We start from the raw sequence: 26,845 nt of genomic DNA on the forward strand, positions 1-26,845 counted from the left end.
GAAAGGATGAATTCCCAATTTTTATATCAACATGGATGGGACTGGAAGAGATTATGCTGAGTGAAATAAGCCAAGCAGAGAGAGTCAATTATCATATGGTTTCACTTATTTGTGGAACATAAGGAATAACAAGGAGGACATTGGGTGAAGGAGAGAAGTGATTTGGGGGAAATCGGAGGGGGAGATGAACCATGAGAGACTGTGGACTCTGAGATACAAACTGAGGGTTTTGGAGGGGAGGGGGATTAGGGGTTGGGTGAGCCTGGTGGTGGGTATTATGGAGGGCATGTATTGCATGGAGCACTGGGTGTGGTGCATAAACAATGAATCTTGGAACGTTGAAAAAATAGAACAAAATTTTTTTAAAAACGTGTTAAATAGACACACTTAATTCAAAACTCTGTTGTTTACAGATCAACTGTATTAGATTTAAGGTTAGGAATACCAGTATCTGTGAATTTATGATATAAGTCAAAAGTTTGCCAACTGGATAAAACATGACTTTTCAAGGACACACCATTTACAAATGTTGAGTTTCACAGGCAAAGCAATGTCCAGAGAAGAGCACAGATTTCTATTTTTCCTTTTTTAAAAAGAGCAGATCTAATTATTTCAGTGTATGTACTTGTGTTGAGAATTCAATCAAGTGACTTTAAAGAAATCAAATAAATCTTTGTGAGAGAACTGAAAGGCAAGATTGATTCAGTGCAGGCTAACCAAAGTACACAACAGTGTCAGTGGGCCTCAGGGGAGGAGCACAGAAGCAGGAGAAAATGTAATTTTAAAAGGACTAGATCCCAACTGCATGAAACCCAAACAGCATTGCAGCCCACAGACCATAGGGGCAGAGAGCATGAGGCCATTTGTAATCTATGGGCTATTAATAAGTCAGCTCCAGAAGATACAGAAGCTGAAACAGGGCATCATAGTTACCCAGGCTGCCTGTCACCGTTGCCTACGCCAGTTGTCTGTGTGAGCAGAGCATCGGAAAGCTCACAGTCTCACTCGAAGAGCACCATGTAAACACTGAACTAGAATACAGCACTGGAAAGGCCTGGAAGCCCCTGGCCTGAACCCATATTCCCAGCCAGGCCTCTTGGAGAGCTCATCAGATGCAGAGGCTGGGGTGAAGTTGTACAGGCTGAGCTGAGAGTTTTCTGCATTTCTGCTGTAGGCATCTTCCATAAGAAACACTTCTCAGTCACAGATCCTGCCAACCTCAAGCCAAGCTCATTCACCACTGGCTCAAAATGGAGACTTGAATACCCTGGGGCCAGAATGGCCTTGATACCCCAGAAAGGGCCACCAGAGTGCTACAGAGGTTCATTGTGCACTAATTTGTCCCTTTCTGTGCAGAAACAGTCCCATCCCAGAGCATTGAGTTTGGGGGACAGAGAAGTAGCCAGAGCCTGTGCTGGTGCTCAGACCTTGTTCCAGAGCCCACTCAAACTCATGCCCATGAGGCTATGAAAGGGTAAGAGGGAATCAACAGACCTTTCCAGACCTCTTTCCCTTCTAGGACTCAATTCGAGATCAGTTGTGGTCAGACAAGACTAGGGAAATTTTCCTCCTTCTAGCAAAGTGACACCAGAAACAAACTAACCAACCATCAAAGAACAGCAGAGAAAGCACCCTCTTGATTTTCCCTCTGCTTCGCTTTATAAATGCACTTTATTTTCTAAGAGAAACCTGCCACCTGCCCTGGGAGAAAGACAAAGCAAATATTTCCATTGCCTGTCCAACACCCAGAAAGTATTGTAGGTTAAAGTGAGGTACTGCCTCAAGGAGTGAATGAATGATAGGCACAAATCCAGCTAAATTCTGGCCATTCTAACCCCGAATGTGACTTCCTCATCCAGCAAGCCTACCCAGAGGCAAACAGAAAGGGTCCTTCTCTGACATCGGCTCTGACATCGAGTGGGAGCCCCAAGGAAAGAACAAGCAAATGTTTCCTAAAGAACTTTTTAATTCCGTCCCTGACATTCCAATGCCAACCTAGGAAGAGAGTGTTGAGCAATAGAAGTAAAAGTCCAGTATCTCAAAAGGGAAAATGTGACACACCCAAGTAATTTGTTGGAAAGTTGATCTCAAAAGAAAAGCTTAGTGTCATCCTGTTCAATATAACAACCCAAGGTGACAACTTGTGCACAACTTGCATAAGAACATCATTAAGGGTGGCACCTCCAGTCCAGTGACCATGAAATGCTAAAGTCGGTTGAAGCTCAGAGGCATTCATCACACCCACTGGTTATTAGAACATCTGACTTGCCCGATGTTCTAGCCTGGCTCTGGGCACCACTATTGGTGCTCTAGCCCATAAAGATGAACAGCAATAGGTGTCCAGGGAGAGCATTCCCCAGGTCGGTGATGCGGGGTTCACCTGCCCGGTGCCCTCTACCCTCTCCGTCTCCTCATGAGGGTGGTGACCCTGGGCAGATGTGCCAACATGTTCTATCTCCCAGCTACGCATGTGGTTCTCAGGCTTAGGCAGGTGGAGGGAGGGGTCTTGACCTTCTCGAGAGATCAGAGTTCTGGATTTTTGCCCTCTAAAACAAATTCTTTTTTAGGTGAAATTCACATAACATTAAAATGAATCATTTTATAGTGCATTTCAATAGTATCTAATATATTGACAATGTCGGACAACCCCTGTTCTCAAACATTCTTACCACCCCAAAAAGACCCCATGCCCAATTAGATTGTCACCTCTATGCCAAAACAACTTTTAAAAGAACATCTTATTTAATTCCAAAAAGTATCTTCCCTCCCCCACCTCCTACTCTGACCTCAAACCAGTTTTTAGCCACAAAAGAACTTGGAGTTCCCTGGTAGAGATTTATGTTTTATTTATCCTATTGTCCCCAGGGCCTAGTACAGTGGTCGGCATATGGTGGGAATGCAGCTGAAGTAGGGAGACCAAAATGGCCGAGATAGAGTGCTAAGCCTGCACTGGGACATCGAGAAAGCATATTTCAGCTCATTTGCTTTAAAGAGAGCTCTGAACTTCATTCTGCTTTCTTACATAGACTCTACATGAAGTTCACCCATGGCCTTGCTGCCTAGGAAGCCAGTGAGAGGCAGGAGGAGAGAAGGCTCCTTCCTTTATGGAATCCTGAGCCCCAAGTGCATCCCTAATGGTGCATCCCATCACTGAGGTCCTTGATGCCATTCCACCTCCCCTCAAAAGCCCAGCTGTACATGGCCCATGGGACACTGTGATGGGCAGTACCATCACAGCAGAGATAGCAAGCATTTTTCAGGGAAGGGCACTTGACTGTAGCATGTTTTTCTCCTAGGAGTTCCATGCAGTTCCAACAGCAACAGATGCTGCTCTGGAGATGAGCTCCTTGCCCTCAGCCTCCACCAGCGAGGTGGCATTGGGCCTCATTTAGAGTGATGTCCCTTTGTCCTCTGCCTCCAGCTCTGGGTTCCACCAAACAAGCCACCTCAAGGACTGTCAATTAATGCAGGCTTTCAGTACCCCTTCCTTCCTGTGGCCTCACACTGTGCTCTCTGGGAAGGGTCAGGGACTTGCATGGATCCTTTGGAATGGAGTCTGATCTAGATATTACACCAGGATACCGGCATCACCTCCCCAATTGCCAAATCAAAACTGGATGCAGAGGTCCAGACGCTCCCTGCCATCCTGAGAGGGGTCATCATGCTCATGGGTGATGACGAGAGATGGGTTGGGCAAAAGTGGAAAAGCACCACCAAGAGTCTGTAGGTAATTCCCAGCCTTGGGCTGCTCCCATTTCGGGTTCTGTGATTCTATTTTAGAATCTTTACTTTCATCCTCCTCTCCGTGTCTAGCAACAGACTCTAAGCTAACCTCCCATTTGTGTCGGAGACTCTGCCTCTATTTGGATAATATGTCACTCTCATCTTTACTCCTGGCTGGGTGACTGAGTCACGTCTCATTATATGAAGGAGGCAGAGGAGGGAGCAGGTGCGTGCGTGTGCTCAGGGAACAATAGGGGTGCTGAGAGTCATGCTGGCAGCAGCATGGGGTTCTGTTGGAGGCAAGGGGAGAGCAAGGCACTGGCCCTGAGCAGGTTATGAGGACAGCAAAGTGTGGGCCTGACTCTCCAATTCCATGTGTATTCCACAAACCTGCAAACCATACATATTTCAAAAACGTTATTTTCAGAACCTGGATGTCATGGTCATCCCGAGCTTCAGTGAGCTAAAAGAATTCTGGGAGAAACAAATTTAAGCAATTTTATGTAATTGTATTATTACCTGTAATGATAAAATTTATATATGTAAAAGGATGTCTCAGAACCATTGCTATGCTAACCTGTTCTAGAACTCTCCAAGAGGAAGGCAGAGGAGGCAACGCTTCCTAAACCCATTATTTTATCATTTCCCTTCCCTTTCACCCTCTCTCCCCACCAGCTCTCTGGCACAATAGGATTGCATTGCCCTCACTGCTGGGATGCAGGATTTGATCCATTAGGGTGTTAAGTAAGCTCATTCCAGCTCCTGAGAGCTGCTTGTTCAATATTCAGGAATTTTGAGAGCTAGTCAATAGTTGATGGTTTGAAATCAGCGATGGTGAGAGTTTTTAACACCACAGATACTGGTAAATGCTCAGATCAGGGCTCTTTTGTGGGTTTTCCCCCCCTGTTCAGACACCTTAGTAGCACACCAGTAGACTTAGCCTAATTTATAGAATCTCCTGAGCTTGGAGGGGGCTTGGAGGCTGAGGACTCCTCCCATCTTGCTCCCTCCCCCATGCAGACCTTGCACTTGGCCACCTTTTCAGAGCCTTTGGAGGCCTCAGCCCCTTCTTGTTTGCACAGACTAAAAGGGAGAACACGTGCAGGCAGCCACATCCCACGCAATGCCGCCCCAATGGGAACACTTCAAAACCATGCCCCCACTCTCAGCCCTAATGCAAGCAAACCCATCACATGCTGTTCACAAAGTATCCCCATCCAGGGAAACCATTTTCAGAAGAAAAATTACATCCTTGGAACCTGGCAACACAGAGAACCAGAAACTCACATCCAGCCTAAGGATTCAGGCCCCTGCTTATCAGCATCTCAGAGCCTTTGGTGCATAACACACAAGGATTGATACAAATGAGAAAAACACTTAAAACATAAGAGACAGCTACAAGGGAAGCCGGTGAGGCTGAACGCCCTCTCAGGCAGCTGGCGGCCTGCCATCAGTCACGTCCCATTTTGAAGACAACCCAAAGTGCTGACACACCCTTACAGAAAACCGAGTTATCCAATAAATGAAGGTGTAGGTAATGGACCTGAGTGCCTGATGCAGGAAGGGGGAGGCATTTTCTTCCCTGGCACCTGAGGGAGCTGCAAACCTCATGGAACCGAATCATACATGTAAGTCAATGGTGAGACAAGGCTCTCACCTCAGCTGAAACTTTGCCAAAGCCTTTGAGAACTTACGGCTAAAATCGTATGTCATTTACTTTCCAGAGTAAATCAAGTGCAATTTACTTAGTTGAACAAAACGCACCAAGCTTCCTTTTTAAAAGAGATTTCTTATTTCTCCCTAGGGAAAAAAAATGTGGATAGTAATATTGTTTAGGGTGGAAGGTGGTGGGGTAGGGTATCTAGCAGCCGTCTAAGGACACCAAGATGGCGGGAAGCTAGGTCAGTGGCTCAAGATAAGGGACTAAGTGGTTATGTGACGACTTGGATCTTGGGACCCCAAATCCAGTGCATTCCCCCCAGAACCCCAGCTAAAGGGTTTATCTGAGTGCTAAAACAATGACTGAGGGGAACCTGCTTCTCTTCAAAAGACTCTGAAATACCAACTGCACTTTTCTCCAGAACAGCACAGATTTTATGAGGTGCAAAATGTAGGCCTTTTACATTCTGATTGAATTTCACTAGAAATTCAAACCACATCTTAGTAAAAGTAATTCTCTTTTATTGATGCAGGAATTAGTGTAATCACTGAAATACATTCAGAGGACAAGCCTTCGTATGGAGAGAAGAAGTTGGCATTAATCGGTTCAAAACACATAAATTTCAAGTGCAAAGTTAAACAACATGATGCCTATAGTTTGTGCATTAAATGTGAAGTCAAGGGGGGCATGATTCAAGGAAATAACACTTTTCTTGTAAAATGAAACATACCTTGTTAGAGCAGGTAAACAACCTCAGTGCCTGTTCTCTGTGCCCCCTCCTTTTTTGCCAATACCAGGTGGAGTCTCCCAACAGGTGTTTCGACACGGGCACTCTTCATGTCAAAACCTCAATTATGTGGTGACTGGTCTCAGTGAATAACCCAGGACCCTTCTTCTCCTTCTGAAACCCAGTGATTGTCACTCCCAGGACAGGGACAGCAAAGGAAATGAAATTCAATTTTCCACTTGCTGGAATTCTTAACAGAAAGGGATTTGTGGGAAGTGGACTGAGACATTTGTCTAAAATTGTAACTCTGGCTAATGTGAGCACTGGAGAGTGTTCTCTCCTCCACTGCAAAAGCCCATAATGTAGTGTGGTAGAAGCAAACCTCCACTGGTCTGGCCCCAGAGAATTTACCAGGACACAACACACCCACCAGTCATGGGGCCAGTTGCTCTGAAAGAGCATCCCCCTCTCCTCAAAGTAGAAGATTTGATTTTCCACAATTTTAGATTCTGAGGGAGGGGGTCTCATTTTTCGGCTCTACTGGGGAAGTAAGAAACCACTTGTTCACCTCTCCCTGTCACTCCTCATGCCTCCTCAAAACCAGAAAATCAGATTATTCTGTGAGTTCTCCTAGAGGAATGACCAAATCCATGGGCAGGGAGAAGAAAGGACTGGAACATGTGTCACCATTCTGAGCTGGGCACAGCCTTGTCAGCCCCTCTGGGCCTGGCATGGTGTCTTCAGCAGATAGGATGGGGCTGGTCTTCCCTCTGAGGGCAATGCTTGGCCTTGCTTTCCATTCCTTCCGAACCCCCCAGGAGATCCTGTTTGCATCCCTTCCTGAATTTCCCATGGCTCCTTTCCCGCCTCCCCATCATTTGGAAAACCAGGCTTCACACGCATTGTCCCCAGCCATTCTGCCACCTCCCTCCTTTGCCTGCAAACAGAATGCCTCTAGCAGCTTCGGCCCGTCATTACCACCTCCCTGGCAGCCCGACTTTCATTCCGACCACCTACTCAGAGTTGCCCGTGCTCTCCTTGCTGCCAGACCCAAGGGCGTCTCCTCTGCCAAATGCACTGCCATGGCCCCCCAGTCTGGACTCATGCTTCTTACTTCCACTGCTCGCTGCTCCTCCCAACCTCCTCCACCCTCTGCTCCTCCTGACTCCCATCTGTGAACACTCCTTGGGTACCTGCGGTCTTGATTCCTTGGTGGTCCCTCTGCACTCTCGTCCTCCGGGCTAGCTCACCCACCCACCCAGTGCCACCGGCTGGGTTATTTCCCATTTCTGTGGTGTTTGATGAATGGAAAGAGTCCTCAAGTTGGAGTCAAACACCCCGGATCAAACACAATTCTGACTGTAACCTTGGGCAAGGGGTTCAGCGTCTCTCAGACAAGGTCAGGCGCGTTCAGGGTGGTATGGCCATAGACAGTTCAGCCTCCCTCAGATTAGTGATACACACAGCTGTATGGAGGATGAGAAGTCAGAGAAATAACATGGAGAACTAGAGAGCTCACTGCAGGCACAAAGTAGGGAGTCAATAAACATTCACTCCGCCCTGTCAGTCCCAAAAGACACCAGAATATTCCAAACTACCATATAGTCAGCTGACACAATAGGTCCTAGAAAGGCTTTTTGGAACCCTGTCCCTTCTCCAGCTCCACCTTCCCCTCTCTGGAGTTGGCCCTTACTCCAGGAGCAACCACAAATCGGCCACTCCTCTGGTTGCCTTCCTCTACCCACCAGGGCCATCTACTGCCATGGCACATGAGCGACAGGTGGGGGGCCCTTCTCTCTGCCACTCTTTCCTTCACACGCACACCCAACATGCACATGAGCCTACCCATGCACACACACATGTACACACACCACACACATGCACACACCCTTCTTCTCATCTGTCTGCAACAGCAGAAGAGAAACAATCACACCAATCTAAGAAGCAATGCCTACCATAGCTTAGATGTGTACGCTTCAGCAAGTAGCTGAACCCAAAAGACCTTCATTGCCTCATCTGTAAGATGGGTCAACAGTTCCTGTGTGGTTCTCGTGTCCAGCCCAGTACTTGGCACACAGTAGATGTTCAGTGAGGGCTGGCTTTCTTCTTTTCACACTGAAGGGTCACAGTCATTTCTCACAACCCTCATGATGCCTTGTCCATTAGTCCAGCCCCTGCTGACCTCTGTCTCCGGCATGCTGGAACATTCATAATCTCTTGTCCACAGTGTAGAATGTAACTGCACATTATACAGGACAGTGTGTAGGTCTGATGTTACCAGGCGGCTCTTAACATCCAGATGGGTCTACCCATCTGTGTCTCAGATTGCTTCTGAATTTCCCACAGTTTCCAGGACAATGTCGAGCTTATAAAACTAGTGATTATTATAGCTGCAAGTTATGTGCCTTCTTTGACCCAGACCCTGTCATAATTGCTACCATTTGTTCAATGTCTGCTATGTACCAGGTGCTATGTTTGTTTGATTTATTTTTTTCTCACAGTAACCCTGAAAGATAGGTCTTACAATTCTCATTTTCTAACTGGAGAAAATGAAACTCAGAGACAGAAATGGCCTGAACAAATGTACACAGATTGGAGGTAGGAGAGCAGGTTCCAACCCCGGTCTGCCTGGACCAAACCCCATCGCCTGTCACCAGGCTACACTGCCCCACATGCATTACATCATCTAATTCTCCCATCAACCCAGCAGGGTGGCATTGCACCTGTTTTGCAAACAAAGAATCTGTTTTGCGAAGAACGGGTCTCCTGGCAGGGATTTCCCAGGTCTGGCTAACTCTGAGCCCACACGGGAATAATAAAGGATTCATGCTCCAGAAGGAAACCAGCAAGTCAAGGTCCCTGAGGGAGGGAAAGCCTGAAGTAGCCACCACTTCAGAGAACAGGGAAAACACATAGATACACAAGGAGAGCCCAGGCTAGAATCCAAGATCTCAGAGTTCACTCTGGCTTTGCCTCCTGGTGTCAGCAGGCTTCCTGGGGCCTTAATTTTTTCATGTATATCCAAAACAGGAAGAGGATGAAATAAATGATGTCCGGGGCTCCAGAACCGCTGCTCACCTGTAAATGCTTTAGAGCAAATGCCAAGGCGCCCTTTCCTCTGAACAGACTCAGGCCTGAAAAGGAGCACGTGGGTTGGCAGACAAGGCACAGACTGGATTTAGAGCCCTTCTGTTCCCCTTCTGTGGGTACCCTTGTGCAGTGGACAACCCACACAACTGTATGAGGTGGTCCTAAAAGGTTCCCAGTGGTTCTGTCTAAGATTATGATTCTTGAAATCCTTTGAGAAGAGAAATCAGTTTTTTGGATGTCGGTCTCCTTCATCCAGATCAAAGTAACCTGTCATTCCTCTCCTCAGAGCACTGAAACTGCACATTTTACAAAGCCACATCCACGCACAGAGCAGCCAACATTAGTCCTCTGACCTTGCAGTGGGTACTAGACATTCTAAATTTAGGTTCATGTTGTGGAGCCCCCAAGCTAAAATTTTAATAAGAGCCTTTGCCCTTTGGTAGCTGTCACATGTTGCCAGCGGGATACAGGAGATGTTCTTTCACACAACGACACTAAACTCTCCAGTCTCTCTGGATTTCTGACTACAGTTGCCTCCCAAAGTCACAATAGCTCAAAGTACCAGACAAATAAAACCTACCTCACCTTCTCATGACATATCAGACATAAACGCCCAGCATCACCAGTCCCCAGTAAGGCACAAGCTTCAGACAGGGACTTATTCAAGAAGATGAGCACTGGGACCAGGGAAACTGATTCTGAACTTTAGGCACCACTTAAAACTACACCTCTGGGTTATCTGTCACGTGTGTCTCCGTCCTAAATGGGAACAGTAATTGAACAACGCAGGAGTGAGTAAGGCAAGAAAATCCCACCCCATCCTCAGGCTGTAGCATTTTAGAAATCTACTTTTCTCCTCTCATTTAGCCCATATATGTGCTTTTCTTTTTTTTTACACAGTTTACTTTTTTATTATGGTAAAATATATAAAACATTCAATTTACCATTCTAACCATTTTTAGGTGAATACTTCTATCTCACTGAGCACATTCACACTGTTGTATGACTTTCTGAACTGAAACCCCATACCTATGCAGCACTAACCCCGTCCCTCCACCCCAAGCCCCAGTAACCACCACTCTACCTTCTGTCGCCAAGGACATGACTGCTCTAGGGACCTAATGTAAGTGCAATCAGACAGTATCTGTCCTTTTGTGTCTGGCTTGTTGCACTCAGCATAATGTCCTCAAGGTTCATTCACATTGTAACACAATGTCCTCCCTTTTTAAGGCCAAATAATATCCCTTCGTATGTGTATACCACACTTTGTCTCTCCATTCATTCTCGTGGACACTTGAGTTGCTCCCACTTTTTGCCTATTGTGTACAGATAGCTGTGTTCATATGATTTTCCTCACTAGTAAGCACGGGGAAATTTTTGCCTGGTCTGCGATGACGCCAAGTTCAGTTATTTGCATTGCTAGATGTCGATTTAATTCAATGTGTCTGCTGAAGTATGGTTTGAAATTCACACTGGAAAAGGAGCCAGTTTGAATCTCCTTCACCACAGAAAACCTATGAGAGGTATCTCCAACACCCTCTTCCCATCTTTCCTTCCACTTCTCCATCCCCTTATCCTCCCCAACTCTCTGGGATGCAGTTTTGTCCCTTTTTCTGTATTTACCCAGCCCTCCCCATACAGCACCTTGGATTGATCTCCAGTCCATGAAACACCTCACTCCACCACTGCCCCCTTCCTTATAAGGGCAATCTCTCCCCTTTGGCTTCTTCTTAGCACACAGACACCCAACACACACACATATACACACCACACACACACACACACACACACACACACAACGTCCCCACTCCATCAGCTCCCTCCAGCCCCCTCACTTTAAACACATTGTGTATACTTCTTTTTTCTCACCCCCTCCCTGAACAATCACTCCTGAACCCACTGCAGTCTGACCTCAAACCCCATCACTCAGATGACACCAACAAAATCACCAACACATAATAACTAATCCCTTTGATCTTGAGAGTGAGAATTGATACAGGAAAAGCAAACGGTAACACAAGGAAGACTAAGGTAAATTCTGGGCGGGAATGACTGCAATTTTAAAAGGGGGGTAAATTTAGTCCTCAGTAAGAAGCAGGTGGTGGGTATTATAGAGGGCACGGATTGCATGGAGCACTGGGTGTGGTGCAAAAATAATGAATACTGTTATGCTGAAAATAAAAAAATAAATTTAAAAAAAAAAAAAAAGCTGATCTTGGCACAGAGAGTTGAAGACCCGAAAATACTGGAAAATCATTTTTATTGGCCACTTAGCATTCCACTGATGATATCTGCAACAGTATGTTTAGCCAGTGCTTGTGAACAGACATTTAGGTTGTTTCTAATTTTTCACTATTATGAGAAAGGCTGAAATATATCCCCTGCATACAATTGATGGACATTTGTGGCATTGTTCCCTTAGAATAAACGTCTAGACCCTGAATTGCTGTTCCAAGGCATCTAATCACTGCTAAAATGTGAGCCCTCCTGTCCCCTGACCTCCAGGAAGACCTTGTCAGTTACACTGCCCCAAAACATGCACATTCACAATTCTACTGCCTCTCACTCCACATGCTGTATTTGCCATTCCTTTCTAATTGCGCCAAGTTTAGAGTAAAAAAAAAAAAAAAGTTATTATATTTGCATTGCTTTTACTTGGTTGAACAGTCTTTCCATATGCTTTTTAGCTCTGTATATTTCTTTTCTTATAAAATCCTTATTCATTTCCTATGATCATTTTTTTTACAGAGGTATTTATTGCTTTTGTAAATTGGGAATATATATGTTATGTGTTGCAAATATTTTTCCTGGTTTGTCGTCTTACTTTTTTAACAAACACTTGAAATCTTTGTACTGACAAAAATACCAGTCTTTGAAAATAGTTTCTGGATTCCTATCATGGTTAGAAAGGCTTTCTCAACTCTTACAATTACAAAAATACATCCTCTACGCCTTCTGTAGGGTTTTTTTTTTTTCTTGGCATTTAAATCCTTAATCCACTTGGAATTTATCCTGATATAAGAAATAAGGAAAGGACTCATGACTTTTCTTCCAAGTGGGCTTACAGTTGTCCCCACAGTGTGTGCCGAATAATGCCCCCTTTTTCTGACCCCTGGGCTGGAGTCCCTCCTGGCTTCCTGTCCTGCTCTCTCCTCCTGCCCCTCACACCTCTTATCCCTTCCTCCGCCCCTCCTCTTGCTGCTTCTCTACTTCTGACTTCTTCATGTAATCAGTTTCCAGCATCCTCTCTTCTATATCCTCTTCTCTTCCTCTTCTCTTCTATATCCTAGTCCCCTCAGGGACTTCTACCCACACCCACAATGGCAGCTTCCCCTTGTGTGCTCGATAACCTTCCAAACCTGGAGCCCAGTCCATCACCACTAAACTTCACCCTTGATTTCCCACAGAAGCCCCCACCTGAGTGTCTGCAGACATTCTCAACCAAACAAACCCAAACCAGCATCTTCTTCTACCCCTATGCCTCCAGCACCATCCTGCCGTCCCCCAGATGATTCCCTGCCCACACCCCTCCACAGTCGCTAATCTCCAAATGATCTTAATCCTGCTTCTTATTTAACCTTAAATCCATTCCACCTCTTCATCCTCATGACTGCTCCCGTCATCCAGCACCTGGCTCTTTCTCCTTCTTGCTGGCACCATGTCTCCAGAATTCAACAACTCCAGCCTGTGACCTCTTTTTGTACTGCTCATGAGCGAGGATTAGTTTTACATTTTTTAAGGGTTATAAGAAGTTTTTTGAAAAAACAAAGAAGAATATGCAACAGACACTTACGTTGCCTACAAAGACTGAACTATTTACCATTGGCCCTTTATAAAGTTTGCCTACGCTTCCCTCTAATTTCTACTCTGCATGACTACCCTCCAGAGGGGTCTTTCTAAAATACATAAAATGTTCAATCATATCACTCCCTATTTTAAGAACAATCTCCACAGCCTGGTATAGAAGACTTCGGGGTCCAGCCTGGCTCCCATCCATGGCTCTCCTGGCTCCCTCCATTTCCCCCACACGTGCTCTCTATTCCAAAACCTCTGTCATTCCCAAACAAAAGTGCTTCATCCCTTCAAGACTTTCACACATGCTATTCCTGCTTTTCAAATGTTCCACCATCCCAGCTTTTGTCTACCAGGAAGCAAACACACACTCATCACCTCCTTGAGCAAACCCCTCCTGCACTCCACCCAAGACAGATTTAGGTTTGAGTTTGCTGATCTCTTCCCAGTTCCCCTTCCCCTTATCTGGTTTCACATCATATTCTAATTTGTTGTTTACTTTCGACCAGAGAAATTCCTTCCCAGTGAGGTCTTTTTAGAGCTCCGTAGTAGACCTCACATGGCAAAATGCCCCACATTTTAAGTTGCCTTTAATCAAGAATGCTGAAACACATTGACCAAATTCTTTTGATTCAGGGGTGAAAAAAAGAAAGTAAGGTAAAATAAAAGTGAGCCACATCTGATAGACCATCTAAGGACTCAAGGTAACACATGAACTATTTGAGTAGGTAATTTTTTTAAGTTTTGGTAAAACACATGTAACATAAAAATCACCATTTTAAACACTTTCAAGTGTACAGTTCGGTAACATTAAGTACACTCATAATGTTGTGCAATGGTGACCATGACCCATTTCCAGAATTTTTTTTTATCATCACAAACAAATAATTCCCCATTCCTCTCTCCCCTTGGCCCCTGGTAACCTCTATTCCACTTTCTGTCTCTATGCGTTTGTTTCTCCTAAGTACCTCGTGTAAGTGGAATCATACTATATTTGCTCTTTCATATCTGACTTTTTTGACCTGATATAATGTTTTCATTTCAAACCCCAACAGTGGGGGTTTAGTTATGATTTTCTCCGATTCCTTAAATCATGCACTAAAAGGATCTCAAAGTTTTATTTGAAATTTTCTTTTTCTTTTTTATTATAAAAGTGATATACACTCATTCTAGAAAATCCAGAAAAACCAGAGTATTTTTTTAAATTTTTAAATCACACATAAACCACCCACTCAGAGTTACCCTGTTAACATCAGTGTGCATGTCCTTCCAACGTCTGATGTTTGCACAAGGATTTGAGATCTCTCCTGCTTTCCTATTAGGTTTTCTGAAAGGCATTAAAGATTCTTTAGATATTTTTCAAATATTTCCCTAGTCAGTGGAAGCATCACCCAAAGAATTCATATGTAATTTGAAATGTAACAATTTCCCATCAGGAGAACATTTATACTGACCAGGGCACCCCAGCAGCCTTCCCTGGACAAGCACAGCCCTGCAGATTCCACAACAGGATCCCAGCGGTTCAGGGGTCTGGCTCCTCCAGCTTGCGGCTCAGTCCCCTGCTATTATTTCTCTCAGGTTAAATTTCAACACGAGGCTATTTTGCACCTTGGCTTGTTTCCCATCAGTTGCTCACCTTTCTAAAAGAGGGGGGGGGATAAGAAACAGCTGGCTTTAACACAGAGACCCACATTTACTTTAAGCCAAATCTCGTAAAAAGCGCATGAAGGAAAGCATCAGGATGTTCGGCGTTGCAGCCACGGTCCTCCTTCCCACGGTCCAACACTGCACAGGCAGCAGAGAACTCCTCTACATCCTCTCCGGTCAAGCCACTGGCAAAAGCACATGCAAGGACCAGCAGGTGCGGAGGGAGGGTCTGACCATAGGGCCAGCGTTAACGTCAAAGGCTGCACAGGATCCCGGGGCGACAGGTCCCCTTTCCAAATGCAGCTCTGAGCAGCTCCGAAGCTCTTGCAAACGCACTTCATATTCCCCCTCAAATCCACACCTGGGATTCCAGGCGCGAAAGGAGCGTTAGGAACCATCATTGAAGTTCCCTTCTGTATCTCCCTTACATGCATTTGCATTCCTGCTGAGGGTTGCTGAGCCTCGCTCCCTGCTCAGACCTGGGATGCGCTTTCCCTCATCGAGGGCTTCCCGCAATTACTTGGCACACAGCCTGGAGGCTCGGCCCTCCTTCTGCGCACTCCACACCCCTTCCCCATTGGCCTCACTCTTTCTGCCCCTTGGGACTCCTCCACCAGCGTCTTCTGCTCCCCAAGTCCTTTCACATGTCACTGGCTTTGTGGTTTCTCTCAATCCCTTGCCTGCCCCTGCCCTGGACCCCTGTGAAGAAAGAGGCCCCACCTTAGCTCCCACTGCCCAAAGCCAACACTCTCCTCTCGCCTTCTTTGCTCTCTGGCTGGGCCTAAGAATCACCGAAGCACACACGTGACCATGGGAGCCTGACTGAAGAGCACAGACAGGACGGGCGACAGAGCAGGAAGCTGTCTATTCAGACAGAGAGACAATGTGTGAAGAATTGGCAGGACAAAGGAGTTTGGGCCGTGGGTCATAAATCGTGAAGAAGGCATGAGGAAGATGCACGTTAGTTTAACAAAGTTTGTCTACACAGCCTTCTCAGCCCCAAATTCCCCGTCTCTTGTGGTGAAAGTGTCTTCGGCCCTCTTCGTATGGGAAATGCCTCTGTCATGTGGGAAATTAATCTCCTGCTTTCAGGAGAACAGGGGGGTCGGGGGCCTTGCACTAGCTCTTTTGTAAGTATCTTTAATTCAAAATAATCAGTGCGCCAAAGTGGCATGTTTGGGGGGAGTGACATATTCTGACCCTCTTCCCCATCTTCCCATGGATGCAACTTGCCTGCAGCCACTGCCTCATCTACAGGGACACCCTTAAAGGCCATCTTCCCACCCCCCTCCCCAGGAGGTTTGGCTTTCTTTGTTTGATTCCATTTTTAACTGTTTTAAAAGGGCACTTAAGCAGCATATGCATTTACATTTTCCCTAATACCAAACCCAAGCCCTCAGTTAACCACATGCTAGTTCATTGTACAGGCCATACTCAAACAGTCCCTCTTCTCTTCCTGCTCTTTCCCATGTCAGTCCCCCAGATGACACTTCTTTCTGCTTCTCGGAGTCAGTATGGCTGCCCATAAAATGAGAGATAAGGCTGGGTTTGATAATAGACACAAAATACATAATGGCCCAAACATGATCTTTTTCTTTCTTGTTTCTAGTGATATGGCAGCTCCTTGCCACTGACTAGGAACCCAAACCCCTCTACCACCTTCTGACTCTTCCATAGAAGGGGCAGGGGCATAAGAGGGGACACATTCTCTATTTAAAGCCTTGAATTGGCAAGACATACCAACTCCAGGTAGGCCAGGATTCAATGCAAAGGAACCTGGGAAATGTGGCCCAGTCCTGAGCTAGAAAAAGAGGAAACAACAACAACAAAAGAAGAATTTGGTGGATCAGCTGGCAGGCTCCCAGGAGTAACCAGAGTACTTGTCTCTATTCACTCATTAACCATTCAGGCAGGTTCCTCTATGTCAGGTTAAATGCCTGAAATTAAAGATTATAGCCTAGCCAGGAAAAGCAAAGAAACACCTTCAAGGGGGAGTGGGGGGGTGGTATATTTCCTCTGTGACATTTTAAAGTGTGAAATATCACTGAAAACTGTTAAGAGTCATCTAATCTGACAAGCCCTCTTCTTTGGGTTGGAAGGACTGAAGGACTTGAGGACACAGGACTCAGGTGGCTCTGTATAGTCGGAGAGCTTACCACCTGGATCACAGCAAAACCATACACCAGGTCCACCTGGACCCTTGTGTCCTGCAAACAAAGCCTCCCCACCGTGGTAGGTTTGAGCCCAGAGTTCATCCCACATGAAGTCATATTTAGAGACTCCCAACCAGGGCAAAATTAGTAGCTTGAGCTCAGGCATGACCACTCTGGGCCACACACATCCCCACCTTGTAGGAGTGCGGGCCTCTGCTTCCATTCAGATACCCCAACCACCTCCATCCCATCCTGAGTCCTGAGCCCAGCTGCTTCTCTTTGACTCCTGTCCTGGTCTCTTTGTTAGAAGAAGGAAATGGACGAGCAAAGTTTCTCTTTTACAAATGAAGGCTATTGGGGGCAGTGATCTCAAAGTCAAGGTTGTCAAACCAAACAGCAGGTTCTGCAGACCAGGTGCTGTCTCTTCCTTGTGCTGAAATACAAAAACAGATCTATGGGATTGATTTTTAAGGAAACTAACCAACCATGAACAAGGTTAATCTATAACTGAAGTTGGTGCCACTCGGGTCCTCTCTGCAACTATTTTCTTATTCAGGTAAATTTTTTCTCAGCAGACTGTGCTTCTCCTTTAACCCAGGGGAACAAGTAGTTACCACAGAGAAAAATGCATGGCAAAGCCAAAGACTCGGGATGAAAGCCTGGGGTAAGAAACGGCTTATAAAACCTTTAGGAAGCTTTAAAATTATTGACTGAACAAGTAGTTTCATACAGTGGCTTATGTGTTTACTAGCAGTATCATTTCCAAATTTCCCTTGCACTCAGATTCTAGAAGAGTTTTCCTAACGCACTGTTAGCTAAAGACTGTACCAATGCATGAGTCATGAAGGCTGTCAGAAAGGAAATAACCATGAGCCAAAATTGCAGATGTTACATGTTGAGGCAGAAACTAAATAAAACGTGTAACACATAGAAAGAGAGAGAACTTTTCCCCCACATCTTTTTTTTTTCCTAACCTTGGCATGAAATCAACCATTAGAGTATAAGGCATGCATGCTTACCAATATAAACCAGAATTTTTATTTTTCAGCTCTGAAATTCGGGTCACAGTTTGAAGAGCTCACTCAAAATTCTTGCCCTATATAAGGGGAGTACTAGCACAGGCACAATTTAAGACAAAGGAATACTTATTATAGTCTGTTCCATGCAAGCACATAGCACATACGTGGTTTCATTCAACTTTATAACAACCCTATAAATCTGGTGACATGATCACGATTTTGTAAATGTGGAAACTCGGGCACAAGGAATTCGCATGGTGTGTTAGTCTACTTGGGCTGCCTGCCATAACAGAATATCAGAGTGGGAGGTGGGGTTGGAGGTTTAAGATTAAGAAGCTGGCAGGATTCCTTTCTGTCCGCCTTGGTTGGTTTGGAAGACCTCTTTTTCTAGTTTGCAGATGGTTACCTTCTCACTGTGTCCTTATATGAGCACTTGTGTGCACCTACCCTGGTGCATACCCCTGGTGTCTCTCCCTCTTCTTCTAAGGATACCTATTCTATTAGGGCTCCAACCTTCTTGTTAATCATCTCCTTAAAGGCCCTATCTCCAAATGCAATCACATTGGGGGCTAGGTCTTCAACACAGATAGGAGGAAGGGCACAATTCAGCCCATAAGAGATAGCATGTCCAAGAGTCCACAACTGCTCAATGGAAGAACCAAGACAGTTTGAATTGAACTACTTCTTTATCCAGGGTGTGTTGCCTCTCTCATGTGATGAAATCTCAGATGGAATGTCCCATGTAGGGGCTGACTCTTAGAACTTGCTGGAGGGAGACAGTTTCACAGCAGTAAGCTCTGTCCTGGTGGGGAGGGTGGGGAAGTAGTCACATGAGCTAGATTACAAGGTACCAGAGTCCATGTCAACTAAAGCCCTGTCTAGAGATGCCAAATAAAAATGGCTTCATCTCATTCTGTTAAAAGCTACACAAATGCTATTTGGTTTCACTACCATACACCATACACAGTGGTTTCTATGATCTCAAAAGAACCAGCATTTCATTCCATTTTTCTTTTTTTTCTTCCAAACTAACCAGCTAATGTCCTGGAGGGCGACTCCATGGATCAGGATGTTGAGAGCCCTGTGGCCATTCACCAGCCAAAGTTGCCTAAGCAGGCCAGGGATGACCTGCCAAGACACATCAGCCGAGACCGGACCAAAAGGAAAATCCAGAGGTATGTGCGGAAAGATGGGAAATGCAACGTCCACCATGGCAATGTGAGGGAGACCTACCGCTACCTGACGGATATCTTCACCACCTTAGTAGATCTCAAGTGGAGATTCAACCTGTTGATTTTTGTCATGGTTTACACAGTGACTTGGCTCTTTTTTGGGATGATCTGGTGGCTAATCGCATACATCCGAGGAGATATGGACCACATAGAGGACCCTTCATGGACTCCCTGTGTCACCAACCTCAACGGGTTCGTCTCTGCTTTTTTATTCTCAATAGAGACAGAAACCACCATCGGTTATGGCTACCGGGTCATCACGGACAAGTGCCCAGAGGGAATTATTCTTCTCTTAATCCAGTCTGTGCTGGGGTCCATTGTCAATGCATTCATGGTGGGATGCATGTTTGTAAAAATATCACAACCCAAGAAGAGGGCAGAGACCCTGGTTTTTTCCACCCATGCAGTGATCTCCATGAGGGATGGGAAACTATGCCTGATGTTCCGAGTAGGGGATCTCAGGAATTCCCACATTGTTGAGGCTTCCATCCGAGCCAAGTTGATCAAGTCCAAACAGACCTCAGAGGGTGAGTTCATCCCCTTGAACCAGACAGATATCAATGTAGGGTATTACACCGGGGATGACCGTCTGTTTCTGGTATCACCACTCATCATCAGCCACGAAATTAACCAACAGAGTCCTTTCTGGGAGATCTCCAAAGCCCAGCTGCCCAAAGAGGAACTGGAAATTGTGGTCATCCTTGAAGGAATGGTGGAAGCTACAGGTAAGGTGTGCTCCATCCTGGATTTTCTGTGGGATCAATGTTCATTTTAAGCTGGATCTGACATACTTATTTATGATAAAATACGAAAATTGAATTTCACTCACTATTCACTCATCCCCTTGTTTCATGAAATAATATGCCTATGTGTCCTCTAACCTTGGTGTACCCACCAAGAAGGCTAATAATTTAACTTTTTAAGAGCCTTTGGAAAATAAATCAATAGATAATTTTTTGAAGGCACCACTTATTATATTTTAAATTTCCAAGTATTTCCTTAAATTAAAATCTTATCCGTCTCCGAAGACATTTTTAAGTGGCTCTAAAACATTGGTTAATTTAAATACTTGAGGTTATTTATTGGCAAGCCTGGAGGGAAAAGTTAAGCCTTTCAAAGGAAGCCTGACAAATTGCTTTAATAAAAATGTAATTTCACCTCTTCTTTGGAAGCCATTTGCAAGACCCATAGCACTGGCTTTTCTTTTATATCAAGTGCAGGTGAGGTGTCTTTCCAGGTACTCTACCCGCTGAACCCCCAACTGACATAACATTGTGGATCCAGTAAATAATTCTAGCAGGAAAGGAAAAAAATTGAGGACCCATTCATTGCAATCCTATTGACTCCTCTGCTGTTAATGGCTGATCATTTGTGTGTTTTCCAGAAAATGACCTGTCCTCAAAATAGAGAAACAGTCTGTTTTATCGATGTTTTCACTCATATCTGAACTTTATATGTGTTATACGTCCCAACAACAAAGCAGGTTTTGCCCGTATTCATCAGTAACATTCCACAAAATAGATCCTCACATTCTGACTTAAGCTAAGAACAGTGCCCCACAGGAAAAGTATTAACTGGAACCCAAATTCATTATTTTCTTTCCTGTTCTTTGGAGTTATCAATATTAGACTTAAAATCTTCTTTAGATATGCAAGATCTGTGCTTTGAAGTCTGCCCTTCTGTGCTTTGAAGTCTGCAAACTGAGGCTCATGGTTCATCTATAAAATCCAAAAATGCCCAGCCAACAACCTGGCCCCAGGGTCTTCTTCAGCCCATAACCTGATCTTGATCATTCCTTGAAAGTCGTTGATCCCCTATTTCCACTTCCCAGTACCCAAAAGGCAAAGTCATAACTTCTAACTAACTTCTCTTAGAGTGGTGGAAACATTTGCGCTAGGTTTTTTTAAGTGCAGCAAACAATGAAAATGTGAGTAAAAGTCTTTGTATGGAGCTCAATGGTTGGCACGTGCTCCTTTCCATAAAACAAAACGAACATGGACCTAATTTGAAATGGCTACAGAGAATAACAAAATAATTCATGTGAAATACTAAGAGCTGCTCATGTGAACAGGGCTATCTGTACCCTGAGCCTGACTGTCCCATGTACTCCTGAGGCAATGATTGTGTGTGAGGAGGAAGAAGAAAAGAGAGGAGAAGGAAAGTGAGAAGAGAGGGGAGGGAACAATCCAAACGGGGAGCTCTGTCATTTTCTCACAGACCAGAAACTTCTCCCACCTCTGCTGAGCACAGGGACTCTGGATCCCCCTAGTGGTAGCCAGTGTAGTACAGCTGCTGGCAGCATAAACTGACCACTCATGATGTGGTTTTAATATTAAATTTCTCACTATTAGTGATGTACTATATGTTGGTTAATTAAATTTAAATTTTCAAAAAAGATTTCTCACTATAAACTCTCCCAATAGGACATGAGGGAGGGAAGTAGACAAGCCTTCTTACCATTATCACTGAGTTCAAAAAGCAAAAACTCCTGGAAATGTACCCTCCGGCTACTGGTGTTAATCTGAGCTTCAAATCGCAGGAGCTGAGCTTCATGCTCCCTCAAACCAAAGCCCAGTCTCGAAAAATAAATGAATCCAGAATAAGCAAATTATCTTTGTAATGTCCCTGAGTTGGAATTCTCCCTGAGGCAGACCGTGTCTTTCCGATGACAGTTTGTTATGAGTGAGGCTTTTTAAAAGGAGGAACACTGCTTTCTTGGTAATTAACAGTGATACTTGCCTCTGAGCATTCAGAAGTCTTTCTTATTGCTTTCTTAGAGAAAACTTGGTAGTTGCCAGCAAAAAGAATCAAAATACTTATCCTGTGTCTGGGGAAAGGCAACTACTGTTAATTTTTTTAAAATAAATAAATAATTTTTCAACTTCTGCTAAGTGGAGGGAAGAGTGTTCTAGAAAGTTCTGGGTTTGTCTGGAAGCTGGATATTTCTTTATCTTTTCCTGATGGAATTCATACAGTTCAGTACTCCCAGAATATCTGATGTCTTAAACTTCAGTGAGATGCTTTTTCTTTGTGAATGAGAAGCCCAAATGGGATTTGTGGGTACCAAACAGGCTTTTGAGGGGTGACAGAGGGAATGCTTCAAGGAGTCAAAGCCACAGGAAAAAAATAAATGTGGACCAAATGCACACCAAGGAAAACAAATTCGCAAGGATCTAATTATTCATTGTAGCACTAGATGGGAAATCAGAAGCCTTGAAAACAGCAAGCTGACACAAAACAATTTCCGTTTTATTCATTCCTTTCCAAAATGTCTTAGTTGGCCTTAAACCACTATCACCGATCCCAATTAGCAGGCCTCTTCCAAGGATAAGCCCCACAGGATGAACCCCACACCACAACCTCACCATAGTGCTCTCTTCCTGGCACGCCTGTTGTGGTTACACAGTGATCCCAATATGGAAATCTGAGCTATCCTGCAGTAAGCTGGGTATCCACTGGGGTCCTTCAGTCTGCTAAGCATCCTGGCCTAGCATAGGTCCGTTGGTGTTCCCTTGACGTATTATATTCTCATGGCAGCTGTACTGCAGCAAGCCCGCTGTGTTCTATCAGAATCAGGCATGTTTTTAGCAAATGAGAGCAAGCTCCTTGAAGGCAGGACATGAGCCTTGCCAAATTTAATTCCCTGCACATCTGGCCTCAGTCCTCCACCTGATAAGCCCTCTAGCCTCATAAAAGACAGACTCACAAACGACACAGATAAGATACAGATAAAATAGACCTACATCCTTGGTGGATGGCTTCTATCTGGTCCAGCCCGGAGTCAGAGGGATGTGCATGGTGACCTCTCAAGAACCTTCCAGTCATGTGATTCTATTTTTGAAAACGAATCAAACCCTGGAAAATTCTGACACCAGCCACCCAGACATCTGGGAACTGGCCGTATCTCATCCTGCAAATATATTTTTAAAGGGGGCCCTTTATGTTCCTGACACATGGGCAATTTTGAGATAGTGATGTTTACAGAAGGGTTCACAGCTACGTAAACAAACATGCTCAGCAGCTGTGGCAAATGCGCTTTAAAATAGTAAAGCATTCATATAGACTGTTATTTATAGAGGGCAAATTGGCCTGGAGGCTAGATGACAGCTACACAGAGCTGGGCCCACTGCCAGCCAGCTCCTCACTATAGCCTTTCTGATTGATGAACTTCCATATTTACCCCCAACGATTATGCAACTATGACAAGCAGTCCTTTCCAACACCTCAGCAAATGTGCCTGTTAGTTAAGATGAATCCCCATTAAGCTTTTCTCGTACACTTTTTATTATGGAGATCATAAAACTTATACAAGAGTAGACCAGACAGTAGAACTAACTCCCATGGACCCATCCTTCAACTTCTGGCGCTGTCAGTTCGCCGTCAAACCCGTTCCATCTGTACCCCCGCTCGCGAACAGCCCCGGGCATCAGACCGTTTGATCGACACACCTTTCCGCACGTGTTTCTAAAAGACGAGGCTTCTAAAATAACCAGAGCACCGTTGTGGCCCCTAAAATATCTAAAATAATTAGATCTTTTTCTTGAGATCCAATACCTAGTGTCCGAGTTCCAACTGTCTCATAAATGCCTTTTTTTGCTGCTTTCCCATCTGCTTGTTCGAACCGGGATCCAGAGGAGGCTCACGCGCTGCGACTGGTTGGAATCCCGGTCAAGCCTCTGAGTCTCTGAGCTCTACCTCTGTCTCCGAGAGGGGTTTCTCCTTCAACTTGTTCTCGAAGAAGTCCTCTTCACAAAGAAGAGAACTCAATACTTAAATTACGAAATTATTTAAAAATCATTAAATTTTAATAAATTAATTAATAAATAATAAATTGAACAATCGAATTAAATTATTAAGTATTAAGACTTCAATACTGCCCAGAAAACTGGGGGAAGTGGACGGTGGGAGGCAGCCAAGTCAGGGCAGGTCTGTGAACCCTACAGATGAGGCAACAGGGCCGACCGCGCAGCATCCAGCCTACGCAGGTTACTGAGTAGGAGAGGCGTGCGCGTTGGAAGCCGGGGAGGGCAAACCGGAGAGGGCAAACCGGAAATGGGTGTCCAGAAACCGGAAGTCGGAAACCGGAAGTGGGGGCGCCAAATCGGAAGGAGTTTCTGTCTCTAGAGAAACGTTCTTTTGGAGAGGGTTTTGTTATCAAAAAATCACACCGCCCATCACAGGAGTTCTGAGCTGGAAGGAGTCTTCACTCAGCTCTTACTTTACAGTAAGATGAGGAAATGAGACCCAAGCAAGATGAGTCGCTAACAAGACTAGTAGTACTTGGCTAAAGCCGAATGGCCGCTGTGAGAGTAGGAACTTGAAACCTAAGCTCAGTGATGTTTACAGCCTCCAAGCCCAGTGCTTTCTGCATGTTGAATGCTGCTGGCTCATGAGGATTCAACAGGGAAGCGCGCCCGAAGAAAACGGGGTGCTTCAGTTTGCACAGTGTGCAGTCTGTCTGTCCTCCCTTTTCCTGTACCATGAGCTCCTATGTTTCTCTAAGACGTCTCTGTTGGTCTCCAGTGTTACCGGTTCATTCTAAAACTCCTCACGCATTCACGTGGATTTTTAACAGCCACATGTTAAAATGAGACGTGCCGCAAAACAGCGCTGCCATGCAAATCATGTAAGTGATGTCTACACAAATACCCCGGAAGAGTGCGATGTTCCGTCAGATCGGATTTCCAAGTGCCATTTTTCTTTGCTGTGATCAAAATGCCACTTCATTATAATAGAGGAGAATATGAGATCACAGATTTTGAAAAGGTGGCACTTCACAGATAAGATGATTGAGTGTGAGCATTACAGTACTCTTAAGCTATTTCTAGTAATGATATTTCATACCCATTACATTTTTCAAATCTTATTTTCTCCTTTTGATAAATTACAGCTAATCTCTCCATTGACAAGTCATTATCTCGGGATTTACCATTTTTGTCTTAAGAGTTATAACCCCAACTACCTAACCTAGGAAAAGAATTAATTGATGGGATCTGAAGTGTTAAGAACTTGGGTGAAAACCTCCTGGTAAATCTATATAAAAAGGAATTTAAAAAAAAAAAAAACTTCAGAGACACATGAATTTATTTTTCCTAGGTAGAAATCTGCCATTCATCAACATCAAGAAATCTAACTATCCTTTCTCCCTGGAGCATTAGGTTCAAGGGATTTATTCAGGGCTTCTTTCCAAAATGTCCACCTCAATATCCCAATAGTGTCATTGGCTGGATAAAAACTAATGGTAATTGCTTCCCAAATAGAGTAAACTTTTGTGATCCTCAGTAGTTTGAGAACACTGTGTACTGGTTCACCAAATGTCCCAGCAATCTGAGGTGGGATGCTACAGAGAGCGTGCACAAGGTTTTAAGCTTTTCCACAATCCCTCTAAAGGGAAGACTACTGTAACTCTGTTAAATATTTCCCCTAGTTTAAGAGGCATGTAGGGCCCCAAAATTTAGAAGGTAGTACATCAAAGTGACCATATATTATTGTGATTGTGATTAACAAAATACAAAAAATTGACAAAATTGACCCAAAAAATTCATTATTTAAATGCCCATACCTGACAATCCATTCTTCTTCCTTTTCTAAATAGGCCATGAGGAACTACTAAAATAGATGTCCCATGGAAGTCAATGATAGACACATAATACATACAATTTAGATTCAAACCCAAGGAAAAAAAATTGAGTTAGCACCTAGAAGTTACCTCTGGCCCAAACTCTAAAGTCAATACTCATGTTGGGAAGAAATAGCTCTATGAAAATTAAGAGATGAGTGTCAAATAGTGTGAAGTTTCTAATTAGCATATCCTTAAATCAATGGAACTTTATTCTTTCTTAGGACATTCGCAATATGAGTGGGGACAGCGTGTTGCCAGTGAAATAGTTCTACTGGACAATTTCTAATGACCAGGAGAGAATCACGGGGGGAAATCATATAACTTATTCGTACATGTATACACACACTACCTACTGAGCTAAACAGCCAGAGTGCTTCTTCTCCAGTGAAACATGTCCCTTCTCTTCTCTTACACCAACCACTTGAAAATTGTTTGTTATATTAATTGTTTAGTATGCCTCTTTTTTTTAATTTTCAGCATAACAGTATTCATTATTTTTTTCACCACACCCAGTACTCCATGCAATCTGTGCCCTCTATAATACCCACCACCTGGTACCCCAACCTCCCACCCCCCGCCACTTCAAACCCCTCAGATTGTTTTTCAGAGTCCATATTATGCCTCTTTTTTAAAAATAATCTCTCTCAGCTACAGCTAAGCTTGAGTGTTTTTTGGTGTCGTTTATAATGCCAGACCATCCTGGGTTCAAACCACAGTTGCTCCATTCACTGGCTACCTTAATCTCTCAATGCCTTGAGATCTCCATACTAAAATTGGAGCAATAATGGTACCTAACTCACAGGTAGCCTTTTGACTTCTTGATTTTGTGAGAACATACCATTTCTTCCCCCATAGACTGCACAGGTGAAAGGCCACAGAGAACAAAACTTGGAGAGGATGGGAAGTCTGGCAGTCCAAAGGGCCAATCACAGAGAGTGGCTCCATTGTTTTCAGGGACCTTGCAGCTGAAGTCTCAACAGAGTAACAAATGACCCTCTGAAGGCCCTCTGAATAGTCAAAACGGCAAATGTTAACTTGTGATAGCCAGTTCAAGAAATGCATACTCACAACTGAGAGTAAATGCCAGCCTGGCCTCTGCCCCAGTTACTTACCATGAATTACAAATCAATGGGATGTGAATTAATGAGGATCACTGGACTCAGAAAAGACTTTGCATTCC

General features: G+C 44.5%; 1 protein-coding gene across 2 annotated transcripts in view; it reads left to right on the forward strand.

Annotated features, from left to right (window-relative positions):
- The window catches only part of KCNJ6 (potassium inwardly rectifying channel subfamily J member 6), a 273,417-nt gene that overhangs the window by 178,279 nt on the left and 68,293 nt on the right, over positions 1–26,845 (forward strand). Inside the window, exons 1-2 of one of the 2 annotated variants that reach the window (XM_044250923.1) lie at positions 17,412–17,456; positions 18,848–19,768. In XM_044250923.1, the coding sequence (XP_044106858.1) occupies positions 17,444–17,456; positions 18,848–19,768 (934 nt within the window). In that variant the 5' untranslated portion in view covers positions 17,412–17,443. Of the gene's footprint in view, positions 1–17,411; positions 17,457–18,847; positions 19,769–26,845 lie in introns of those variants that run through there. The other variant, XM_044250922.1, reaches the window with a different exon arrangement.

The sequence above is a fragment of the Neovison vison genome, chromosome 6 (genome assembly GCF_020171115.1).
Source record: "Neovison vison isolate M4711 chromosome 6, ASM_NN_V1, whole genome shotgun sequence".
NCBI classification, from domain to species: Eukaryota; Metazoa; Chordata; class Mammalia; order Carnivora; family Mustelidae; genus Neogale; species Neogale vison.